The following is a 24893-nucleotide window of genomic DNA, read 5'->3' as shown; positions in this document are numbered from 1 at the left end:
TCTTAGGCCTCCTTCTTCCGAGGTCAGGGGTGGGCAAAGCTTTTGGCCTGAGGGCCACATCGGGGATTGGAAATGGTATGGAGGGCCGGTTGGGGCCAGGCCCTCGCCCACTATCCGATCCCCCCCTGCTTCCTGCCCCCCTGTACCCCTGCCCAATCCAACCCCTCTGCTCCCTGTCCCCTGACCACCACCCCAGGACACCCACCCCATCCAACTACCCCTGCTCCCAGTCCCCTAACTACTCCTCCGGACCACTGCCCCCTATGCAACCCCCTTTTCCCAGCCCACTGAGCGCCCTGACCCATATCCACACCCCCACCCACTGACCCCCCCAGAGCTCCCTGCCCCCATCCAACCCCCCTACTCCCCTTCCCATTAGTGTGCTGTCCAGCCAGAGCCAGCCATGCCACGCAGCCCAGAGCACCGGGGCAGGTTGGAAGCTCTGCACCAAGCCGCCTGGCAGGAGCTCGCAGCCCTGCCGCCCAGAGAATTTTCTGGCAGCGCGGCGAGCTGAGGCTGTGGGGGAGGGGGAAACACCTCTGCAACATTCCCCATCCTGCTCACTTCTTTCAACCTTGCGCTTCTACCCTCAGCTCTCCACATGGCCCAGTGCAAAGCCCAGCCCTGCTGCAGGTGTTTCCCACAAGCTATGGACTCTACACCACATGCCCTACCTCACTCTGACTGCAGTCTGGGAGGCAGCCAGCTTTTATTGTGTAAGAAAAAGGTAACAGCTAGCAGTGACACAGATCTTTAGATGGTTGCCCACTGCCCAGTCATGCTATCAAGTATCAGGGGGTAGCCATGTTAGTCTGTATCCACAAAAACAACAAGGAGTCCGGTGGCACCTTAAAGACTAACAGATTTATTTGGGCATAAGCTTTCGTGGGTAAAAAACCCACTTCTTCAGATGCATGGCATCCCAATCTGTTAGTCTTTAAGGTACCACTGGACTCCTTGTTGCAGTCATACTATGTTATCGCTTCAAAATCACTGTACGAACATTCAACAAATTGAATCTAAAGCCTTTCAACTTTTGAATGACTAGGAGTTGACAAAACAGAGCTATTCCCTGTTGTGTTCTCTGTCCCCTAGAACAAAAAGATTTCATTGAAAATCAGCATCTTAAAAGACCCATTAACAATCTTTCAAAAGAACAGTCCAACCAAGGCTGCTGTAGTGACACCCATCAGGTCTGGTGGTTGTTTCCTAGGCTGGTGTAGAATGAAGGATCGAGCAGACTGCAGACCTCGCTTCTTTTTTCCCCCTTAAAGTGCTCAGCATTTAGGGGAGGAAAGTGAATGAGATTTTGCTTATAAAGTGCTTGGAGCAGCACTTCCAAGGGGCAGCATTCCATGCCCGCCCCTCCTTTTTTTTTGTTTTTTGCTTGGGGCGCAAATAGCCCGGAGCCGGCCCTGAACCAAGCTGTTCCCTGTCACTGAGGCTTTCAGGCTGTGCTGGAACTGACGCTGCAGTTCTGGCTGCAGTCGCTAGATGGCGGTCATGGCAGCCGGAGTCGCACAGGCTGGACGGCCGTTCAGGCTGCCCGGCCGCTGGAGAGCCGGAGCGTCATCCCCGGAGCTGAGCCCGGCTGCGGCGGCGAGAGGGGCTCAGCTCCGGGGGATGATGCTCCGGCTCCAGCGGCCGGGCAGCCTGACCTGCAGCCCAGCCTGGGGGTGAGGAGCCGGGGAGAGAGGGAGGGAAGTGGGGTCCAGATGCAGGGAGGGGGGAGGGGTCCTGCTGCCGCTGCTGCTCTGAGTCTCCCCAGGGCGGCGCGGTGTTTCCCCGCCCGAGGGGGCTGGGCAGGGCACCACCGGGCTGGGCAGGGGGCGGATCCCGGCTCGCGCGCTGACAGGGCGAGTGGCTGGGCAGCCCGAGCTGCCAGGGAGCTGCCTCCTCCTGCCCCTGGACTAGGGTGACCAGACAGCAAGTGTGAAAAATCAGGATGGGGGTGGAGGGTAATAGGATCCTATATAAGAAAAAGACCCCAAAATCAGGACTGTCCCTATAAAATTGGGACATCTGGTCACCCTACCCCGCACCCAGCCTGCCACGCACCTCCTCCGCCTCAGCCCGGCGCTGCCTGTCCTGGGAAGGGAGAGGCAGAGCCCGGCTCCTAGTGGGGCAGCGGGGGATACTGCCCCGCCAGGGGACCCCCGCAGCTCGGGCACCTGGGGGGTCAGTGTCTGTCCTCTCGGCTCTGCCTGCAGGGGGCTGGAGAAGCAGCTGTCAGCGCCTGCCCCTCTCAGCCCTTGCACCCCCCATCCCGCTCACAGCCCCTCCACTTGTACCTCCCTCCATCGCTCCTTCGCCGCACCCCTTCCCCTTGTACTCTCCCTTCACCCACACCTCTCCCCTTGTACCCTCCCCCAGCCCTTTCCTCCCGCACCTCCCCCTTCCCCTGCACCTCTTCTTCCGCAACCCTCCTAATACCCCCTCTCCTCCTCCACCCTCCTCTGCGAGTACATCACACCCTGCCTCTCTGCCAGTGTAGAGCCCCCAAGCACCCCCACACCCGCTCCTCTGCCTGAGGCCTCTTTACTAGATCCCCATCCCTTTCCAGGTACAAGGTTGGAGGGTTAGTCCCTATGCCTTCCATGTGCATTTGGAGCACTAAAGATGGGGTTGCGGGGGACGGGGGGGTGAGATTTATACTAAAGTGAAATAAAAATAGGAGAAACGGTTTGATCCCCACTGCAAGTGTAAACGGGCAGGGCCGGCCTTAGGCCGATTCAGCCGATTCGGCTGAATTGGGCCCCGCGCTAAGAGGGCCCCGCGCCGCAGCTCTCCACCCTAGCCCCAGCTCACTTCCCCCTCCTCCCTTCCCTGAACGCTCCACCCCCTGCTCCTCCCCCTCCCCTACTTCCCGCGAATCAGAGGTTCGTGGGAAGTCTGAAAAGAAGCAGGGGCAGGCAGGCAGCACCAGGTAAGCTGGGGTGATGGGGGGGCGCGAGAAGGGCTCCGGGGAGGCGCGGCGCTGCCCAGTCCAGCCCCGTCCGAGCAGCTCCCTCCGGACCCGGTTCCAGCCAAGCGCGCCGGCCCGGCTCAGCTCCGGCCCCCGCGGCTTGGCTCGGCTCCGGCCCGGCCCCTGTGGCACGGCTCGGGTCCGGCCCGGCCCCCGCGGCACGGCTCCGGCTGCCGACTGGCTCCGGGCTGGACCCAACCCCCGCAACCCGAGCCAGAGCTCTGGCTGGAGCGTGGCTCTATTCCTGAGGGCAGGGCTTGCCGCAAGCCCCGTCCCCAGGAATTGGGCTCCGCTCTTGCCAGCCCTGTAAACGGGGATTGCTGTGGTGAACGAGGAGGTCACATTTGGGGGGGGGAGTCCAGGGCTGGGGCGGCAGGGGGTGGAGGAGGGCACGGGTGAGGGGGGACAGCCCAGGGCTGGGGTGGGGGACAGCCAAAAAATTTTTTGCTTGGGGCGGCAAAATACCTAGAGCTGGCCCTGGCAGTGTTACAATTAGTATTTCCAACCTGTCACTTATTCCGGGATAGAGCTTGGTTTGGTATCCAGTCACAACTCAGGATTCCTTAATACTATTCTCTAATGTCTCTTTTCAGCCTCAGACTGAATCTTGGCCATATAGATGGTCAGAACTTCAATCTTCTGATGTTACAGTCATAAAAAAATTAGGTTCACCCTAAATTCCAGTTTAGCACTGCAAAGGTATTCTTAATGTTATTTCTAACTATCCACGGGGGAATTTTTATTCTGGTGACATAACGTAAAAAGTAATTATTATTTGTGACATTTACTACAGTTCACACAAAAGCAAGATCAAGTCTTTTCAAAATGACTCTTGTATTCAGGTCATTTGAAGAACTAGAATATTTGAATCTTCGGGTAGTGCCAGTTCTACCTCAGTAGCAATGTGGCTGTTTCTTTAAGAGGGGATTCTTACTCACGGGGTTTGCAATTACCGCCATTTACAAGTTCCCCGGTTACTTTCACTTTCAAACTCAGTGAATCCTGCAAGAGGAAAGCGCGTTTATCCGTGTGGAACAACAACAGGATTCTTTCAAAAAACAAAACTGCTAGAAAAGGCTCTGATCAAACTGCAGCTATTTTATATCCAGTAGTAGCCGGGCATCTTGATGAAATGAAATAATTGATATTTTAAGGACTATCTCGACAAAGCATGAGGATTTCAGAAGGACAGGCCGCACCCTAACCACCATGAAAGGTCTCAGATGGATCAATCAGGTAGGTGAACTTTGGCTGCTTGACTTTAGAATATTCAGGGCTTTTTCTTGGACAGATTGTTAATAACACAAAGATTTGATAATCCCATGAGAATTTGTTTTGCTCTTTATGGAAACAGTCCCTCATACAGTATGTACATTCAAAATCCATACCCTCAAACTACATTTCAGATCTGTTTCCTAGCACTGCTGGATTTTTACAGTATATTCAATAAGTAATTCGTTTCCTCTGTTACTGTGTTTCACTCAAGAACCCTGGGCCCAATCCAGTTTTTAGTGATGTTAAAGGGAGATTTGTAACAAAGTAACTTCCTGTATTTAGAATATAGGAAGAAACATAGGGCTGCAAACTCAACTGCAATCAGTATAGTTTCCTGGCCTGCTTGTAGTCAGTAGTTTTCGACCTGACTGTGGGGCTGAGTCCTTTTGGTTCTGATACTTTAAAGGGAAAAAAGTCCAATTTTGTCCAGAATCAATGGAAACAAATTACAGCCTTTATTCGTTTGAGATCAGAGGGAATTAAGCATGTGCCTAAAGTGAAGCACCCTTTGAAATGTATTGCTGAATATCTTGGTATTGGTCTTCTGTATGCATGTCAAGTGATCCACAACAACCACTGAGTGATCAGTTTGTACACATTGCAGTGTTATCCTGTGATAAATTAATGTTGCCTCCTATCTTTGTGGCCATAGAGCTGTAGAAGGGTGGCCAGCGGGGGTGATTTTTATGGTCCTGTGTTTAGGGAAGATTTGATGGCATAATGGCAAGAAAGGCCCTTGTAACAAACTGTGAGACAGGTTATTTCCTGTGCGAAAAGCCGTCAGTGGGGAGAATTCATGAGGGTATCTCTGGACATGATTTAAAAGGGGGAAAATATTTTTCTTCAAAAAAATTGTATGATTTTTGTTTGTTTGATTTGAAATGTTTATGGATCTTTCCTTTTTATAAAAAACAATAGGTTGAAGTCATTTGGAAAAAATGGACACACACACTTTAATTTTGGGGGAGTGGGTTTTGGGACTTTCCCATTTTCTCGTTCTCACTCTTTTTTTTTTTTTTTTTTTAAGAAATGATGCAGGAGAAACATAATCACAATAATAAAAACAAATCTTTTCATTCCTTTTAGTTTGAACTTGTCATTTGAAATGTACTTGAAATAAATTCATTTTGAAATATTTATTTTTAAATTAAATCACAATAAAGCGTTTGTGGTTATTTCTGCATTGTTCTGAATGCCATTTTTTTCCATTTATTGTATAACTAAATATATTGAACTAATCAAGTGGTGTCAATTCTCTCATAATTTTATCATGAGTCTTGAAATATTTGATATTTTCCTTAAAACCTCAACTGCTCTTGTCCTGTGATTATGAGAGAATTTTAGTTTTAATTTTTAAAGAAAGTTTCTAGCACTTGTGATTGCAGAAAAAAGCTTGAGAATATGACCTGAGTGTGACCTAAAATCTCAGATACCAAAAGGCAAATTAAAAAAAAAAAACATGTATTTTTTTTGTCCGTATGGAAGAATAGAGATCCATGAATGAGGAGATCTCCTACATGAGCAGAGATCTGGATTTTGTTACATGTTTTGTACAGTGCCTCGCTCAATGGGGTCCTGATCAGTGACTGGTGCCTACATGCTATGGCAATAAAAACAAAATATCATAACATGTTCTGTTCCTATATATTTCCCACCTGCTATGGTTTATATACAGCATATTCAACTTTACCTATTACATTGGCTGATTGTTTCCCATGATGGGAACAGAAAAATCTGTGTCTGAGAGAGAGGGGGGGTTATGGGATTGTTGTGAAGAAAAAATTCCAAAGCTGTCATTTTAATTACAAAACGGAAATATCCTGACACCTGCTATTTTAGGGTCAGATTATTTAAACCTCTCAGTCTTGGTCTAACCTTGCTGCCCTGTTGGTCATTTCAAGTTTTCCCGTTGACTTCAGTGGGACACAATTAGGCCAGTGCTCAGTGATTTTCAAAATCCTGCTCTTAATTCACATTCAGGGGAGTTCATTCTCTCTCTCTCTCTCTCTCTCTTTTGCGGCATGTGTGTGTGATGGGACATTAATATCATTTTACACTGATCTGACCTTTTTTGTGCAGACTACAAGACGACTGCTGTTACTGCGTAATATGCAAATGCATTCATATAACAATGCGTTTATACCTATTTTTATTTAATGTGTCCTTTGCAATCTTCTATTCCTCAGACTCTAATATCCAGCTTGTCCTAATCACTGCAGCCTACTCATTAAGTTATACTGTTGTTGTGTTCTTTTTACTCTTCCTGTTGTCTAGATGACGTTTCAATGAAGATGACTGTTCTCTCGTTCTGCCACAGCTCCGGATTCAGCTCCTCTCTGCCTGGTTTTATTATTTATTTCATAACTGTTTATGTTCACAAGTTGGAACCAGGTAGGAATCCTCACGGCCTCTGCTGCTTCCTATAGGTGTTTGTTTAGGCCCCAGGCCTGCAGTGCCTTACAAATGGGCTGAACTTTATGCACTGTGAGCAGTCCCATGGAAGTCAATGGAAGTAATCCCAGTGTGTAAATGTAAGCACAGAGTGGGAACAGGGCCTTACTTGTTTTTAGCTGTGTTTCTGTTGTTGCTGGACTATTTGATCTGACCTTGGGGTAATTTGCTGTCTGTTTGTTCATACATGTATTTTGTAAAGATTGCCAAGAAGGCCCAGCTGATTGGATGGACCCTCTGTTGCTGCGGAGTAATACAAACCTAAACCATTACAATTATTAGGTTTTATATTTATAAAAAGAGCCCTTCGTGCTCTCTTTAGTTGCAAATACAAAGATGAATGGACCAATAGCAGTTTGGTTGGTTGGTTGGTTTTGCTTGGTTTGTTTTAAAAACACCTTCCTGCCTCCCTAAGCCTTCAGGACTAATAACTCCCCAACACACCTTATCTCCATTACATCCTCTTCCATCCATCCCCTTCCCGACAGAGAATGGACTCTAGATGCACCAGACCAATGGGGTGTTATAGAGCTGAGGATCCTTCACTGAAAGCTTCCCACCACCATTCTTCTCCCACTAAAACCAGTGGGACTGTAAGACTGAGCATCCCAGCTGCTGTCCGCCACCATTGTATCACATGAGGAGAGAGGGGGTGGCCTGGTCCTCACCATTTAGTGCTTCATGTGTCAAAAACCAAACACCTTGAATTGCACCAGAAATATACAGGGAGCCAGAGCAGATCTCAGTGCTAGGGTCACAGAATTCTGTTTGAAGAGCACAGATAAGGAAACAGGAGGTGACAGTCTGCAGGAGCTGCCAACTAGTCCTCAGGTGATAATGGGATTCGCACACTGCAAACCTGAGCACCGAAAGCTGGCAAGGCCCTGAGGTGCTGATCCAAATCCCATTTAAATCACTGGGATTCTTTTCATTGACGTCAGCAGGATTGGGATCAGTCCCCAGCCACTTAAAATTTCCTCCACTTTCTTTCCCTAGTTTACCAGGCCTAATCCTGCTCTCTATACAGAGCATGCTTATGCCAGGGGCAGCAGAATTGAGGGGGCAGATGTAAAATATTTTTTCTCTTTGAATTACATTTCTTTTGTGTCCTAGTCAGGGCTGGATATAGGGACAGGTGACTGCCTGGGGTGCTGGGCTTCGGGGGTGCCAGGCTCAGGGTGCTGTTTTTGTTGTTAGCAATAAAAGGGAAAATAGAATGTTTGAAGTAAAATGCCCCTAAATCTGGCCCTGTCAACATTCTAAGTCGGTCACATACTGTAACACTATTTAATACTTGTCCACCCAGTGTTGGTGCACAGTTAAATTTCTTGATGTTAGTACATTTCAGTTATTCTTAAAACTAAAAAGTTTCTAGAAGATTTACAGATCCTAGCATGCAAATTTATCATCTTATGTGACTGAGATAAAATGTGCATCAAAGTCATGAAATGAGCTACAAATGTGGTTAAAAATGTGGGGGGGGGAAGGAGGGAATGCGGAAGATGTTTCTTTCCTGGGGCACAATTTGGTGTAGGGACATCCCTGGTCCTGGTACATTTAACAACACAGTGTACGATGATTAGACCTGCTCATGCTGTCACTGACCTTGTCAATGATCATGTTTTGTTATCCTGCTCCCCAGGATGAGCACTAAGAATATGTCAGCATTTATTTTTATATATATAAAATATGTGTGTGTGAATAACAATTACACATATTTTTTCTTGAAAAATCCATATGTAAATCCGTAACACAGAGTGTTCATTCACAGAGCACTTCTCCCTGATGTTCTAGTGATCAGCATTTGGTGCTGTCATTCCCATAGTATGGTTTCGATTCCTGGTGAGGGAAGGCTCTTTCTTTGCCATAGAGAATTCTATGGCCTATGTTATGCAGGTCAGACCAGGTGATCACAATGGTCCCTTCTGGCCTTTGAATCTATGAAATAGCTCCATGAAATATAAAATACATAAAACTGGACCTGTCTTGTGTGTACCACTGATTAAATGTACATAATTTTCTCTCTGAGTGTATTTTCTTTGTCTCCTGGTACATTCCACAGCACAATTTAAAGTGGTTGGACCTGACCACCCTGTCACTGCCATTGTGGGTGAAGAGATTGTGTTACCCTGTCACCTGTCCCCTAGGATGAGTGCTGAGAAGATGGAGGTGACATGGTTCCGGTCCCAGATCTCCCCATTTGTTCATCACTATAGTGATGGAAAAGACCAATATGGGCAGCAGATGCCAGAATATCAGGGGAGGACAGAGCTTTTGAAAGATGGTCTCACCAATGGGAGTGTTGCCTTGAGAATTTTCAGTATCAGACTCTCTGATGAAGGACAGTACCACTGTTTAGTTCTAGACGGTAGGTTTTATGAAGAAGCACTACTGGAACTAAAGGTGGCAGGTCAGTATCTTGTGTCTGTATTTCTCTCTGGGATGGCTCTGAGTGATTTGAAGGGCTCATCAACTCTGGGGTTTATTTTGCACTAACTGCAACACTTTTTAATAAAAATGGGCTGTGTCCACATGATGCAAATCTTCTTCCAAAATAACTGTCCAGTTAATTCAAATTGGATAATCCACTTTAAAAGCCATACAAATTCCCTGTGCATGGCCAGGCTTTAGGACCTGTGCCATCAGCACCTTCTTTATAGCAGTGCATGCCTCCATAGCAACAGCCCTGATGGCTGAGCTACCAACACCAGGTTGGTGAGTTACTGACTGGTATCAATCCAGGATGGAGACATTCCAGGTGGTGATGGCCACGTGCTTCTCCACACATCGGGGAGCTCTCATGTTGGTGTGATGCTGCTGGAGCTGAAGGGTGAGCTCTGCACAGATCTCTAGGAAAGTGCTCCTTGTCATCCGGCCGTTCTGCCTCCATTGCTGGTCATCCCAGGACCACATCATGAGCCTTTCCTACCAGTCAGTGCTGCCTTCCTGAGTTCACAACGCAGTGCTCAGTCAAGCAAAGCTGCTCCAAGAAATATTTTTGTCTACAATTACCTGCTAAGTTGCTTCCTCTTCTCTACCGAAATCAGTGCAGTAGCTTGGTGTCAGACTCCCAAAGCCACCGGGTTATGTGATCACAAATGCATGTGCAACAGCCTCTGTGTGTTAATGAGTGCCTGGACAATGGCACACAGCATGTTCCCGCCGTGCTGGCTGACAGCAGTTTGAAAATTGTACTGACTCACAAAAAACCAGAAGAATCACATGATGTGTGAAGAGAATTCATGAGAATTTGCTACTGTGACCCCAAATTACAGAATTCTGGTGGCTTCTGGTAGGTATCTCTCAGTGCACCAGGACAGAAATCCCAGAATGCATAAAGCCCAGCAGCAGAACAACCCAGAACGCTGAGTGCCTATTCCAAAATGTGTCTGCCCTGTTTATACACTAATTCAAAGGAAAATAGGTAAAAGACAGCCATGGGGACACAATTATTATGTAACAGTTAATGTTCACAAACCTAATTTAAATAAAAAAAAAGTAGACAAGCCCTCATTCATTTCCTCACAGGAACTCCAGTGTGTCACTTTTGAAAATAGGACTTAAGTTCCTAAGTCAGATAACTTTGACTATTTTACTCATGGTCTGTTGCTGAGGCAGAATTCTTGTACCAAATGTGAAGACAATTGGAGAAAGGGCTCTTGAATTATTGTGCCTTCTTCATCAATAGTCCTCTAACTATTTTGTCACTTTCAGGGTATGGAGGAAGAGAGTAAAATTGTGAAAACAGAAAATCGGGTGTTATTTCTCTAAGTTAAAATGTAATGCTCAGGACTAAATTTTAGTTTCCTGAGGTAATCAGCCCTAAATGAAAATACCCATTCAACACTAAATGATGGGACAGACCTTTATAGTGGGGACAAACCTGCGCAGTCTTCACTTTAACTTGGAATTAGTTATACAAAGAAGTCACATCTGTGCTGGCCAGGAATGCCCATTCAATATTGGCACTAGATACTCCACATCTGAAAAAGAGAACCTAGTGATCTGCTGGCCCTGGGACACTCTGGTATCACCTTCATTCTTCTGAAGGCTACATAAAACTTTGAGGAGGAAGAATTGATCCTGTGGCAGGCTAGTCTTCACTGATTTTCGCCAATCATGAGGCAGTTCAAGATGGTTATGCTCAAGGGGATGTCCAGAAATTTCTCCCCTTCTGCTCTGATTATTGTATTTGCAGGGCCAGGTAGACTAGACTGATTATGATCAAAGAGGAGACATTTCACCTGGAGGTTCATTTGAAATACAAAGTTTATTTCTCTCTCTTTTTTTTTTTTTTTTTTTTAATCTGCTAAACTAAATTATCAATTAAAGGGGTTCATATAATTCAGAAATGCAGTTCTGTGCTCTATGTGGATCCTGGGATGGAACAACACTGAGGAGAAAGGTTTCCCTCCAGCTCCATGAAAGAATTACAATTTCTTGTTCATATAGTTTCCTGAGTCCATGAGCATTGGGAATAAAGGGGAAGTTTAAATTCTTATCCTCAAGGCTCAATATGTGCATAAATCAACATGGATTTATTCATTTGTCTCTAGCTTCAGGCTCTGCTCCTCATATCTTTGTTGAGGATTACCAGGATGGAGGGATCCGAGTGGTGTGCCGATCAGCTGGATGGTACCCAGAGCCCGAAGTGCTGTGGAGAGATCTCAAGGGACAGCCCTTACCTTCATCCTCTCAGACAAATTCCCGAGAAGCCAGCAGACTGTATAAAACAGAAACTTCTATCATTCTAACAGAAAATTCAAAACAGAACTTGTCCTGTTTGGTCAGGAACATCCACCTCAGCCTAGAAAAGGAATCAACATTATTTTATATATCAGGTCAGTAGCCATCAAAAACCACATACTGAACAGCAACAGGAAAAAAAAAAGATGACAACCCTGGTATTGGCCACTGTCTGAAGACAGGATAGTGGGGTAGATGGACCTTTGGTCTGACCCAGTATGGCTGTTCTTATGTTCTAACCCACTGATTAGCTGTGTTAAAACTAATCAATAGCAATGAAGGCTAAAGTGTGTATTTAAAACAAAACAAAAAAATAGCAAGAAACCCAATTAGTTAATAATGTGATTTCCTCCCTCCCGCCGCCCCCAAAGTACCTTGAATGTTAATAGGACCTGTACACATCAATAATTTAGCCTTGTCTAAACTAGGAAGATTTTGCCAGGATATCTCTACCAGCAAAACACTTCTAGTATGAACATAACTATACTGGCAAAACTGCACTTTTGCTGGTATAGCTTATGCCGGTTCCCTAAACTGACAAACTATATCCGTGTGTAAGGGCACGTTTTTCGGTATAACTTTGACTGTACTAGGGCTTTGTCAGCCTAACTATGTTGATTAAAATTCACATCCCCAACTGATGTAGCTGTGCTGGCAAAAAGTTTTTTCTATTATAGACTAGACCAGGGATAGGCAACCTATGGCACGCCTGCCAAAGGGAGCACACGAGCTGATTTTCAGTGGCACTCACACTGCCCGGGTCCTGGCCACCGGTCCGGGGGTCTCTGCATTTTAATTTAATTTTAAATGTAGCTTCTTAAACATTTTTAAAAACTTATTTACTTTGACATACAACAATAGTTTAGTTATATATTATAGACTTATAGAAAGAGACCTTCTAAAAGTGTTAAAATGTATTACTGGCCCACGAAACCTTCAATTAGAGTGAATAAATGAAGACTCAGCACAGCACTTCTGAAAGGTTGCCGACCCCTGGACTAGACAGTAGGCACTTTTGAAATTCCCATTGTGATGGGTTCCCCCGTGGTTGCCAACTGGAACTGGGGTACAGTTGAGCCCTCTGTTATACCAGCCTGAGCTCCTTCTCACGCTGTGCTGCTGTGACAAGCAGCAGACCACTCCTGGTCCTGCACTTCCACCAGCATCCACACAGGCAGGGAAACACCCTGCTGCAGTCACCTGAGTGCTTTACCTAAGCCGCTCATGGATCAACAATAGAGGCACCAGTCAATTTCCCAGATTCCCAACCCTGCATCCCTACTGGAGTTTAAACCCAGAATTCTACCATCTTGTACTGCACAGGGGTCAGTACGGTGCAAGCTCATTTAAATTAATGCACTCCGCCCCCCCCCCCCCCCTCAGTGTGGGGAAGATATGCAACAGCCTTTGTTAACCGAGCTAAGATTATTCCCAAATTCTTCAATCAAAAACACACTGGTTAAGATAAAACATAAAACAAGTTTATTAATTACAGAAAGATTTTTAAGTGATAGTAAACAGAACAAATCAGGTTACCTAGGAAATTAAACACAGAAAAAAAAATTACCCAGTTTACCCACACCGCTATGTGGAGAGGAATATGCACGAAACCTTTAACTGAGCTGCGATTTTTCCCAAACACTTCACTCATACCACACTGTTTTAGGTAAAAAAAAAAAATGTATAATAGTCTTTTTTAAGTGATTAGAAGTGATAGCAAAGAGATCAAAGTAGATCACCTAACAAATAAAAACACAATCTAAGCCTAATATACTACACAGGATTTGAATCAAGCAGTGTCAATAGTACCATCAGGTTTCCATACATAGGCTAGAAATCTTTTTAGCCTGGGATCAGCACTTTCCCCAGTTCAATCGTTGTTCCTCCAGTGTTGATTTGCAGACGGAGTGAGGACGTTGGGCTCATACCATGTGCAGAAAAGACATTAGGCACATTTGAAAATTCCATCCTGTTTAGATGACCGAATCACGGTGAACACAAGAACAGCAAATGGAAATTAGTTAACTTGCTGCACAAGTGTTTGGACAAATTGTGTTTATGGTTTTTCCCAATATTAGGGGGTAACTGTGGATTTTTCAAAAATATGCTAATTAATCTGGCAGCTTCTGAATATTGTTTACTGCTAAGGGCCAAATTCTTTTCTGGTATAACCCTGTTAGAGTCAATGGGGTTTTATGAGCAGAGAATTTGCCTCTGATCTCTGTGGCCCTCTGAATAGCAATGAATCAAATCAGGGCTGTGTTTTCAAGGATAAATCAGTGGTAAAACTGTGTTGATTGGAGCTGTATTTAAAAACAGTTTCTGGTCTTTTGTGTAGTGTAGACATGGCCATTCTTTCACTCTTAGCTCACACAAATCCTGCTGGGCACTATTTATGTATTTGTATGAAAAAGAATCTGCTTTTAGTCACCACTTCCAAACTAAGGCAAGCCCTGGGTGTTTTGTTTTTCAGATTCCTTTTTCCCGAGGGTGAATCCCTGGATGGTGGCTCTGAGTGTGATCCTGGTGGGTTTGTTTGGTTTCATTGGCCTCACTGTTTATCTGTTTAAAATGAAAGGTAAATATCCGAAGGAGAAATATACTGTAAATAGCTTTTTTCTAATAAATAAATAAGGGCAATTTAGGGATTTAACATGAAAAGAATGTGTGATCTGCTGACCTGGTCTTAAATAAAGAAGAATGGATGTGAATGTATTGATAGAGGTGGGGGCAGAGGTGCAGGGGAGAGTCTGAGACAATAGAACTGAATCGGATCATAGCAGATACATCTCTGTTCTGCTTGGTCCTCCATCTCCCTCTCTTCCCAGTTCTCAGGCAGCTATTGCTTTCTGTCTCTGGTCCCACTTGAGAGAAGGTTCTGCAAAGCCGAGCCTCTCATATTTCACCTCATCTCTCTCTCTTTTTTTGTTTTTTTGTTTTTTTGCTAATAAAGTGTAATGCACCTCGACATTACAGTGATAGGCTGTATAGACATGCCCTTGTCGTAAATCAGTAAAAACCATACCCATGATCATATAACTCAGACACAGCTGTCCATGCCCTGCTGAACTTCATCCATAAAAAATACCAGCCCAATTTCCAAATAAATTGGACTTTTCCCTCCATGCTCCTAATGAGTTTTGTACCTATAGGATGTATCCTTTTAACTCTGTTTCATGAAGCAAGGCAATGAGAATAATTTATATTTATTTCTGTACTTTTCAGAGAAACTTACTGAAGAAGTTGGTAAGTTTCAATTTCCCTTTTTCCACAAATACAATTTTTGACCACAGTCACACAACTGTATATAGATTTGTTGTTTTCTCTGATTTATTTTTACTTCTCTGTGTTTGTCGGGTTGAGGAGGGTTGATGTGTATGTAATAGATTGGACCATTTTAGGGCCTGTTTGGATGCTTCCAGAGACCCATTTCCCCTTAAAAGACCTTCCAAATAGGGGGTTGGATTTACATAGCTACATGTCTGAGGGGTGTAAGTTTTCAGCACAGATAAGCCCTCAGTCTCGGAGTCTTTCAAAAGAATCTACAGAGGTCTGGCTTGTTCAGGAAGGTGTGATGAAGTGGGAATTTTCTGCAATATTTTTATGAAACCTGTGTGTACCTCAGTTTCTGCTATATGGGCATTGTTACCCAATGGGGGAAAAGGACAGTTTGCTCTCTGGGCAGGCTAGGCGACATAAGTATGGGTGTTGCTTAGCTGTCTGGACCTTAGTCCCCATATCAATGGAGACAGAGGTGAAAGTGGGCCGATGTGGGGCAGTGCGGTGCTCTGGTAAGAGCCGGCTGTCGGACCGCACACAGCTGACTTCCCCTCCTCCCCCCTGTCAGCTGATGGAGGAGAGGAGCAAAAGGGGCAGCTGCCCCAGGCTCCGGCTTTGGGGGCCCCCACGGGGCTCAGGGCACCCCAGGAGATTAGCAGGGGTGGGGACCTGGTGCCTGTTGGTGCCTGCTTCTTTGTGGAAGGGACAGGGCAGCCCATTAGGGTTTGGAATTTTTCCAACAAAGGTCGTAGTTTCCCCTCCCCAGCCCCACGGAATACCCTAAGTAAGTTGTCTTCCTCCAAGTGGCTCTGTTGCAAGAATCCGCTCCCCTGAGTTCCAGCAGCCTTCCTCCTGGTTGCTGCCCCCCCCTTTGACAACCTCTCTCTTTGAAGATCATTTCTTCCAAGTGGAGCAGGCCCTGTAGGAATGAGGTCACTTGAGCCCAGAGGAGTTATTGTCTCTTCCTGACTGGGAAGGGGCTGTGCCCCAGGACAGGGTGTGTTACCCCAAAGTTTATAAAACTAGATTAAGTCTAAACTAGATAAACTTAACACCAAAATGTTATTGGGGGTGTGTTTGTGGGGAAGCAATAGAAAAAAGGAATTTGAATACAAATAATCACCCAGCCTTAACTTTGTATTGATGATAAAGAGAAATAACATATAAGGGAAAGAAAGCTCATAAAAATTTTTGGTATCTATTTCTGTTTATGTTTTAGTGAAATGAGATCTAGAAATTGGTCAGTGTTTGTACACAATTGGATCCCCCTGTAGAAGTGTCATAGAGTCATTGGTGGGTTAGGTGGCCGAGTGGTTAACACACTTAGTGCCCCCTCACAGTGGGCAAGTCTTTCAGTTCTGGCCCTCTTTTAATCAGAGGGGCAGGAAGGTGGGTTTGTTTAGTCTGGAGAAGAGAGGACTGAGGTGGGACATAACAGTTTTCAAGTATATGAAAAATTGTTACAAGAAGGTGGGAGGTAAATTATCATTAACCGCTGAGGATAGGACAAGAAGCAAGGGGCTTAAATTGCATTGAGGGAGGTTTAGGCTGGACATTGGTAAGTTTTTCCTAACAGGCAGATGTGGAGATTAATGGAAGGAGGAGGCACATGTCAGAACCCTAGGGGGGGCTCACGTTAGGGCCCTAGCGGGACTCTGGGTGATTGCTACCTCCCACCACCCAACACAGATGTAATGAGGTTGAGTAGTGTCCGCAAAAGAGAACTAAACAACTAATTATTCCTCAAGAAAGGTTTTTAATGACTTACGACTATAAAGGCAACACAGGCAGAATAAGAAAAACAGAATTTAAAGACCAGCACTGAGTGAGGATTAATACAAATGGCAAGTTATTCTGGAGGCAAGCACACGTACAAGTAATATTATGCATTAACTATTAATTCCTATAAGAACATATATAAAAGGCAAATAATATTGGAAATAGTTACAAGCACATGCAACGCTACTAATTTTGATTGCCTAGCAACCTTGCATGTACTGTAACCACATCCAACAAACACACTTTTACATGCGATACTAATACATTGATTAAGCATATTTTACTAACCTTAACCTATCTATAACTTTATCTAACAACTTATAAACTTTTATTGCCCTTTATGATAACTTGATGATAACTTATACTGAAGACAGGCACAGCAACTTGCAAAGCCACTATGATTTATAAACTACTAACTTTACCAATGCTATACCCGTTTCCAGCAAGGCACAAAGCATATATAGTAACTATATATATTGATTAACTATTGACTACTACTATTTTTAAACAACTTAAACTTAACCTATAGTATTAATACAGATTTAAGATTAACTAGCTCGAGCATAACCAGACCTTTTTAGTTTAAAATCTTACCCTGCCTTTGTCCAAAGATACATTACCTTTAGTTGACCATTTCCTGCACTGGCCAGGCACAGATAGTCAGTGAAGTGCAAGTCCCTTTGTTTCAGGGGGTGTATGTGAGCCTGACAAAGAGCGATTTCTTTTAGGTCCACACACACACACACACACACACACACACACACACACACACACACACACACACACACACACACACACACACACACACACACACACACACACACACACACACACACACACTTGCGTCTCTGCATCTTATTTATACGGTATTTGCTGGCCGTGTTTCAAAACAGGTCAACCAATCAAGTTGGCCAAATGTTCTAGGGTGGCATTTGCGGTTGTTTTGAACTCATGAACTGTGCATCTGTGCTCATCTCATCTTTTTTTATGCAGCTAATTGGGGGCAATTTTCTAGACTCAAAAATGCTCGAATCAGCTTAAAGAGATATTTGGTTGCAGAGCATAGTAACCACAAGTCTGTATCTACCTTTACAGAGTTTCCTCTTCAGTCTATAAAGCTTCCTAGATAGATTATGCTTATGCTTGCAGGATTCTACCGTACTCGCTTCTTACAACTTCCAGAAGGTTGAGGCCTAACAGTACTTGACAAGACTTATACACATTAATCACAGCAGAGTAGGTAATAAATGAAATGGAATAAAGGAGGATGTAGAATCTCCTTCATTGGATTTTTTTAAGAGCAGGTTAGACAAACACCTGTCACGGTAATCTAGAATAGATAATACTTAGTCCTGCCACAAGTGCGGAGGATTAGACTTTAAGGCTAATGATTCTATGAATCTAATAGAATCACGGAGTTTAAGACCAGAAGGAATGACTGGATCATCTAGTGTGACATCCTTAAGAGGAGGTTGAATAGAAATAATACTCTCCCAGCTGTAATTGTATTGATGATAAAGGGAAATTAAACATACGACAAGAGAAACTCCTAACAAACAATATGTGTATTTCTGTTTAATTTTTAGGCAAAAGAGATACAGAAATTGGTAAGTGTCATTATCCTTCCTCTGACAAGAAAATTTTAATACCAGATTGAATCCTCATGTGGGAGCTTGTTTAATTGTGGTGGATGTGTTTTGCTTTTAAATTTAAGTTTTAAAATTGTTGCAATAGAGAACCTTTTTCATTTGTTTGCTTCATGCTTTTGATTATAGTTATTATCATTCTTTTCATGGTGTGTGGAGGGTTTTTTAATGAAACTTCATGAATTGTGGAGAAAGACTAAACTGGATGAATTTCACACTAAAAGCTAATTTGAAAAATTGATAAGCAATATAATAATAGAATCACAGAGTTTAAGATCAGAAAGAATGACTGGCTCCTCTTGTCCAGTGTTCCAAAAGCTGTGGGGTGTGCCCTGCTAGGAGTGCACGAAGGAATGTTAGGGGGAGGGGGTACATGGCAGGGCCCTTGCGAGCTGCCATGGGGCATGGGGAGGTACTGCCACCCAGCTCCTCTCTGCCCCAACTCCAGCTCCAATCCCATCCCAGCTTCGCTCGGTCCCCTGCTCCACCCCCAGCCCAGGTCTGGCTCCCAGCTGCAGCTCCACTCCACCCCCTGCTCTTCCCCAGCCTCTGCTCCACTTTTCCCCCAGCTCCCACCCCAATTGCAGCTCCACTCCCCCGCCTGCCCTGCCTCCACCCCAACTCTGCCCTCAATCCCTCGCCACCCCCAGCCCAGTTCCTCCCTTATCTCCAGCTCTGCTTTCAGCCCAAGATCCTGGACTCAGCCAACTGTTGTGTAATGGAGCAGGGAGGGGGGCCTGAGACAGACTCCATTACTGGTAAGTGGGGGTGTGACAGGAAAAGTTTGGGCACCACTGGTCTAGTCTGATCTCCGTAAGAGGAGTTTGAATAGAAATAATCTCTCAGTCTTAACTGTCATATTGATGATAAAGAGGAGTTTCCCTTTTCTTGTTTTATTTCTAACAAACAATCTGGGTATTTCTGTTTAATTTTTAGGCAAACGAGATATAGAAATTGGTAAGTGTCATTCTCCATCCTCTGAAAAGGATTTTTTTTTGTTTTGTAATTGGATCTTCATGTGGCAGTTTGTTTAAATATTGTGGAGTTCGCTGTAAAATTTAACTTCTACGATTTTGTTGTAATATGAAACCTTTTTTTTTTGTTTGCTTGCTTTTTATTATTCTTTTGTGGAAGGGTTAGTGTAATTGTATAAAATGTGGGGAACCACTAAAGTGGAGAGATTTCATACCAAAAGCTAATTTGAAAAACTGATATGCAATAGAGTCACAGAGTTTAAGATCAGAAGGGACCACTGGATCCCTTTGTCTGATGTCCTGAAGAAGATGTTGATTTCTCTCAGCCTTTTCTGTCATATTGATGATAAAGAGAAATAAAACATAAGAAAAGGGAAATGCCTAAAAAATACCATTTATTTCTCTTTCATTTTCAGAGAAACAAGATAACGAGATAAGTAAGTATCATTATTCTTCCTCTGAAAAGAAACTTTTTGTACCAGTTTGGAGTCTCATGTGGCTGTTTGTTTAATGGTAATGGGGTTGTTTGCTTTTACATTTAATTTTTAAAATTGTTGCAATAGGTAACATTTGTAGTTTGTTTGTTTGCTTTTTTATTACTATTATTATCATCATCATCATCATCATTCTTTGAGGGTTTGTTTGTTAATGTAACTTTATAAAATGTGGGGAAAGACTAAACTGGATGAATTTCACACTGAAAGCTAATTTGAAAAATTGATAAGCAATACAGTAGTAGAGTAGGTAATGGGCAAAAAAATATGGCCCAGGAGGAATTGTGCGAAGGCACTGGTGGACTATCAGCACCTGACATGATTATCTTCCCTCCACACTGCAAAGTGGGCATGTAACCAACCTGAATTAAAGTGCTACCTGGGCTATAGCCTATACCCAAAGTCTTGCCAGCTAACCTGGGTGCAAAGCACCACCAAACTTGAGTCAGATTTTTTGTGCTTGCGCATTAAACAGGTTGGGGCAACAGCCAGATAAGATCCTGAGCTAACTCTGCAGTGAAGATCCACCCTGGGAGAGAAACACTCATGCAGTCCAGTGGAGATGATGATGAACTTATAACTTTCTTTTTCCCTCAGTGTATTAGTTTGTACAATATTGAATCATGCAATACATGTTCAGATCTGCTCTCCTCTCTAATTATATGGCTGGTTTTAGGGTGGAGAAGATCCGTGGCACCTATAGAAGAAGGTAATTAAAGATTATATTTTATCAATGTCCAAATATTTGTTCCGATGAGGCAATGTGCCTCTTTTTCTTTGTATTTGGGAGTAGAGGAGATAGTTCAGGGCAGACCTTCCCAGCACCCTTCATTTCACGGCACATCACAAGATGAAGTGGGGTTTGTGCCTATGTCCTACCACACCATAATGAATCTATAGCATATTGCATCTACTCTTCCAGCCTCTTCACTGCCCGCATGTGCACTGCACCCTGAAGAGATGTGTGATAGCAGCTGCCACCCAATGCACAGAACCAGTGGGACATGCACCTCCACAGCCACTTCTCCAGGGGGAGTTTGTTCTATCTCCCTGTGCTGATGTCCAATCTCCAGTGTCCCTTTGTTTCTTCCTTCATCTTTTCCCCTGTGAAGAAAGCCAGGAGCTCTGCAGTCACCCCACACTGACGGGGTGAGCAGGGACTGTGTCTGTGTGAGACTCTTGCTCCTGTCTCAAGCAGAGGAACAGAGCCTTGATCACAGACAGGGGCTCCCCTGGCTCCATTATACATATCTGGGAAGCTCCTGTGATCAGCACTGTGAGCTTGTCTGTTTTCTCCTCTCTCCATCCACCATGACCCCAGCATAGTCTTGTCTCTGGTAAACAGCACGTCACTTTAGTCTCCCCATCACTAGCATGACCCTCTCTCTTTCCACCAGCCACCTATTCTGTACCTCCTCCCTAGTGGCGGATCTGCCACTGGGACAATGGGGCCTGTGCCCAGGGGCTCTGGAAAAATGGGCGTCTCTGTGCCCCAACCCGCTCTGCCTGCCCAGTGCTCCTGCCAGAGAGTGGGGTCAGGGCTCGGGGGCTTGCCCCACTCCCCCATCCGCCCAGAACTCCAGCCATGGAATGGCATCAGGGTGCGGGGTAATTCCCCAGCAGGAGTGTGGGGAGGGGGGAGGTCTGCAGGCAGAAGGGGTGGGGAGGGGCCCTCACTTGCTGTGGCCCATGGCCCCACAAAACCTTAATCTGTCCTGGCTCCCCTCACACTCGTAGCTTCCACCATGAACCCGCTTCCTTTGATTAGCCCCTCAGTCCCTGCCCCAGGATAATGTACTTTGTGCTGCGACTGCTGCTCAGCAGTGACATTCTGGGCAGGTTCAATCGTGGTACCATTTGGCCTGTTGCTGTCCCAGCTGTGACATTTCAGAGCAGGCCGGGTGTGGTGGGGAGGCTCCATAGCAAAGTCCAGCACAGGGGCAGCTGGGCCACAGTGAGATTTAAGGTGGGAGGGGGAGGGGAGCTCTGTCAATGTTCACTGAATTTTACCATCTGCTGGGGCTCCCAGAGTCTCTAGTCCCCTTCCCGGGGAGAGGTGGGGGCAGGAGGGGAAAGATTCTGAGTCCCAAGCCTGGCCCACCTGCTACTTTCACCCTGTCACTGACCCATCTCTGCCAGTGAGTGACTCTCCCCAGCTCTGTGCTGAGATCTCAGAGCTGACGGGTAAATCCTGGAGGAAGGAGATTCTCTGGTTCACTCTCCAGCTGGGGCAGATTCTGTCACTAACACCATCAAACCCTCCCCCAGGGCTGAGCTCTGCCCCTCATGCTCTGACTCTCTCTCCCCGCAGCAAATGTGACTCTGGATCCAGACACGGCTCATCCCGAACTCGTCCTGTCTGAGGATCGGAAAACTGTGAGATGGGAAAACAAATGGCAGGATCTGCCCAACAACCCTGAGAGATTTAACTGTTGGGAATGTGTGCTGGGCTGTGAGGGATTCACCTCGGGGCGACATTGCTGGGAGGTGGAGGTGGGGGATGGGCGATACTGGGCTGTGGGGGTGGCCAGAGAGTCTGTGGGGAGGAAGGGACAGATCAGCCATAGCCCAGAGGGGGGGATCTGGGCTGTGGAGTGGTGCCGGGGTCAGTTCCGGGCTCTCACCTCCCCTGAGACCCCCCTGCCCCTGAACCGGGCCCCCAGCAGGATCCGGGTTTGTCTGGACTGTGACCGGGGGCAGGTGACATTTATCGATGCTGGTGACGAGGCCCCGATCTTCACTTTCCCACCGGGCTCCGTCCCTGGGGAGAGAATCCGACCCTGGCTCTGGGTGTGGAGATCTCCGCTCAGACTGTGTCCCTGAGAGACACAGCAGAGGGAGGAACCAGAAATCAGCCTCTCTAGCCTCTCACACCCCAGTCTCTATGACCTTGGAGGACTCCCGTCTACCCAGCCCCTGGCTCCTCATCTCTATCACCTGTGGAAGCCCCTCCCCTTCCCTTCAGCCCCAGGCATGGGAGGAGGAGGGGGAAGAACCCCTGGGGCTACAGGAGGAGCAGAAGGGCCCAGAGGGGCATAGATGGGGGCTGGGCAGGGGGCAGAACTAACAGCCAGGCAGGGGACAGGCAGACGTGGGGGTGGCAGGGACACAGAATGAATCAATCAGGGTTTGGGGGGTTGGGGAGAAGCAGCAGCTGGGAGCGTTTTGTACAGATCTGTGGGATTAGATCTCATGGGGTCTCTCAGCCAGAGCTCCTGCTACAGGGGCCAAAGTCACTTCAGGACAACTGGTAACACTGTAATGGTCAAACACACACACAGGATGGGGGATGGGTAAGAGGTGCAGATTGATGGAAACACCATGTTACTGAAAGTGAGACTGTATCTCATTAATTCTCTATATTATTTCCTGGCCATTGCTGCTATTTTAGTGCCATTAAGAAAACTGTTCTCAGTAGCTGGGGAATCTCCTTGCCATGCTGTGGTTATTAAGGCTCCTTCTCAGCTCTGTTTACTTAGCACCTCTAGTTACTTACTGTAAATAAAACATTACAACCAATTGTTCGTGTTTGTTCCACTTTACTGTCCCAGCTGCAGGTGTTGGGAGCAGAGTCCTGGGATTTCCTTTGTGACTTGGTTGTGTCCCCCCAGCCTCCACAGAAAATATTGCGCCCCTAGGAGGAGAGTTTGGGTTTTACTGTGATGTGTCACTCACCAGGCTGTGCTCTGTCTCTGTCTCTGTCCTGTGCACACCCATGTCAATCAGGAATTGCTCAGCTGTGCTCTGCGGAGAGGAGACTGGCTGCACAGGGGGCAATCCATGACTTGGTGTTGCAATGCTGAGCATCACAGGGCTTAATTTGTAGGTGTTAGCCAAATGGGCTCGTTTCCCCCTGGAGCTGCCCAATTACCCCAAGGAGGCACGGGAGTCTAGAAGACGGCTTCAAGTTCTTTATTGATCAGTCAGCTGAGCGGGTGTCCCCCTCGACTCATGCCAGAGGGAGGAACACACCCTACAAGCGTAGAGCAAGCCTTTTTATATCCAGTAACAAATGACTTAACGTGCATACATTCTGCTGACCTAAGGAATTTTTAAATTCCCTTCTAGGGGTATATAGGATACATCTGGTGGGGCCCCCTTGATTGATTGCTTTTCCAGGGGTAAGGGTAATGGGATACATCTGCTGGGCCTCCTTGCTGTTGGGCCTCTTTGATTGGTTGTCTTGCTATACATTTATATACGGGAAATGGAGCTGTGGCCTTGGGGAATAGCGAGTATTTGGCCTTTGTTCTAACAGTAGGCAACTAAAAAATCATCGTCTGCAACTCTGCCAAAGCTGAATGAGGGGCCTAAACTCCCTAGACAATGCATGGGCATCACAGGCACCTTACAGAGCAATTCACAAAAGCCAGCTCACTAGGCGGGAAACCATCTAAGCTAGCCAAGAGGCGACGAGGGGGGAGGGGTGTCCTAATCCCTGCCCCCTCTCACAGACAGGTGCCTAAATGAGGGCTGCAGAGGGGCATCTATGTCTGCTTAGCAACCCACAGACGGGAACCCAGCGCCTGATGTCAGGTGGCTCAGGTGCCTAAGGCATTTCTTGGTGGAATGAGGTAGGCACCTGCCTCGCTCCACAGGAGGGTGGGAGAGAAGGAGGGGGTGGGTTTGGTGCTATCACCTGCCTTATAACATTTAGCCCCTCGGTGAGAGCACTCAGCTGGCACATGAGAGACCCATGTTCAGCTCTCTTCAAGCTGTGTACAGCAGCTCACAAACGTGAGTACCAACCTCAGGCAAACAGTTATAAACCAGGGCACAGACCTCCCACCGGTTGTGTGTCCTGTATTTAGATTTCACCTCCTAGGTATCAAGTGCGAACACTCAAGCACTAGAACAGCCTGAACATGGAGTCACAGACAGTCCCCTTGGGTTCTCCGGTCTATCTCGCTGCTTTTCTGCCTCCTCCCCTGCTGCATCTCCCTGCTCCCCCTGCCGGGGCTGCCACGTTCCCAGCAGCAGAGCGGGGGCAGCTACTAGAGACAGAGCTGGATTAAGGTTATGAGGGACCTAAGGCTAATGTGAGGGAAGGGCCTAAGTAGGAATTACATATTGCAAACAAATCATGTCATCAAACATTTCTCTACATACATATTTACATATTATTTATGTAAAATTAATAAATTTATTCTACTCTGAGTACACTCAATTCTTCAAACAGACACTTCTGAGTAAGAGGTGGCCCGCGGGATGCTCTGCTGTCTTTCTCTTAGGCCTCCTTCCTCCGAGGTCAGGGGTGGGCAAAGCTTTTGGCCTGAGGGCCACA

At 46.0% G+C, this 24893-nt stretch overlaps 1 protein-coding gene across 3 annotated transcripts; it reads left to right on the top strand.

The window, feature by feature from the left end:
* Positions 1–969: 969 nt before the first annotated feature.
* LOC135974955 (butyrophilin subfamily 1 member A1-like) lies at positions 970–23128 on the top strand. 3 transcript variants are annotated; one of them, XM_065564584.1, is made up of 11 exons: positions 970–4201; positions 6515–6771; positions 8754–9101; positions 11248–11532; positions 13911–14015; positions 14663–14683; positions 18082–18102; positions 19078–19098; positions 19532–19552; positions 20286–20318; positions 21921–23128. In XM_065564584.1, exons 2-11 carry the CDS (start codon positions 6747–6749, stop codon positions 22430–22432), a joined length of 1392 nt encoding a protein of 463 aa, XP_065420656.1. In that variant the 5' UTR covers positions 970–4201; positions 6515–6746; the 3' UTR covers positions 22433–23128. The 3 variants fall into 3 exon arrangements, with proteins under 3 accessions (XP_065420656.1, XP_065420654.1, XP_065420655.1); XM_065564582.1 differs by having other exon boundaries at positions 3908–4201; positions 6515–6631; XM_065564583.1 differs by lacking the exons at positions 14663–14683; positions 18082–18102; positions 19078–19098 and having other exon boundaries at positions 3909–4201; positions 6515–6631.
* Positions 23129–24893: the final 1765 nt, after the last annotated feature.

Source organism: Chrysemys picta, chromosome 12 (assembly GCF_011386835.1).
Source record: "Chrysemys picta bellii isolate R12L10 chromosome 12, ASM1138683v2, whole genome shotgun sequence".
Classification (NCBI taxonomy): domain Eukaryota; kingdom Metazoa; phylum Chordata; order Testudines; family Emydidae; genus Chrysemys; species Chrysemys picta.
The sequence above is the reverse complement of the archived record's forward strand: the minus strand, read 5'-3'. Positions and strand labels throughout refer to the sequence as shown.

What these genes read in the sequence shown, in the direction of transcription:
- LOC135974955 (XM_065564582.1), top strand. An exon ending in ACTGGAACTAAAGGTGGCAG is followed by an intron (nt 9,102 to 11,247) that starts GTCAGTATCTTG and finishes ATTTGTCTCTAG; the next exon opens with CTTCAGGCTCTGCTCCTCAT. An exon ending in GAAACTTACTGAAGAAGTTG is followed by an intron (nt 14,684 to 18,081) that starts GTAAGTTTCAAT and finishes TTTAATTTTTAG; the next exon opens with GCAAAAGAGATACAGAAATT.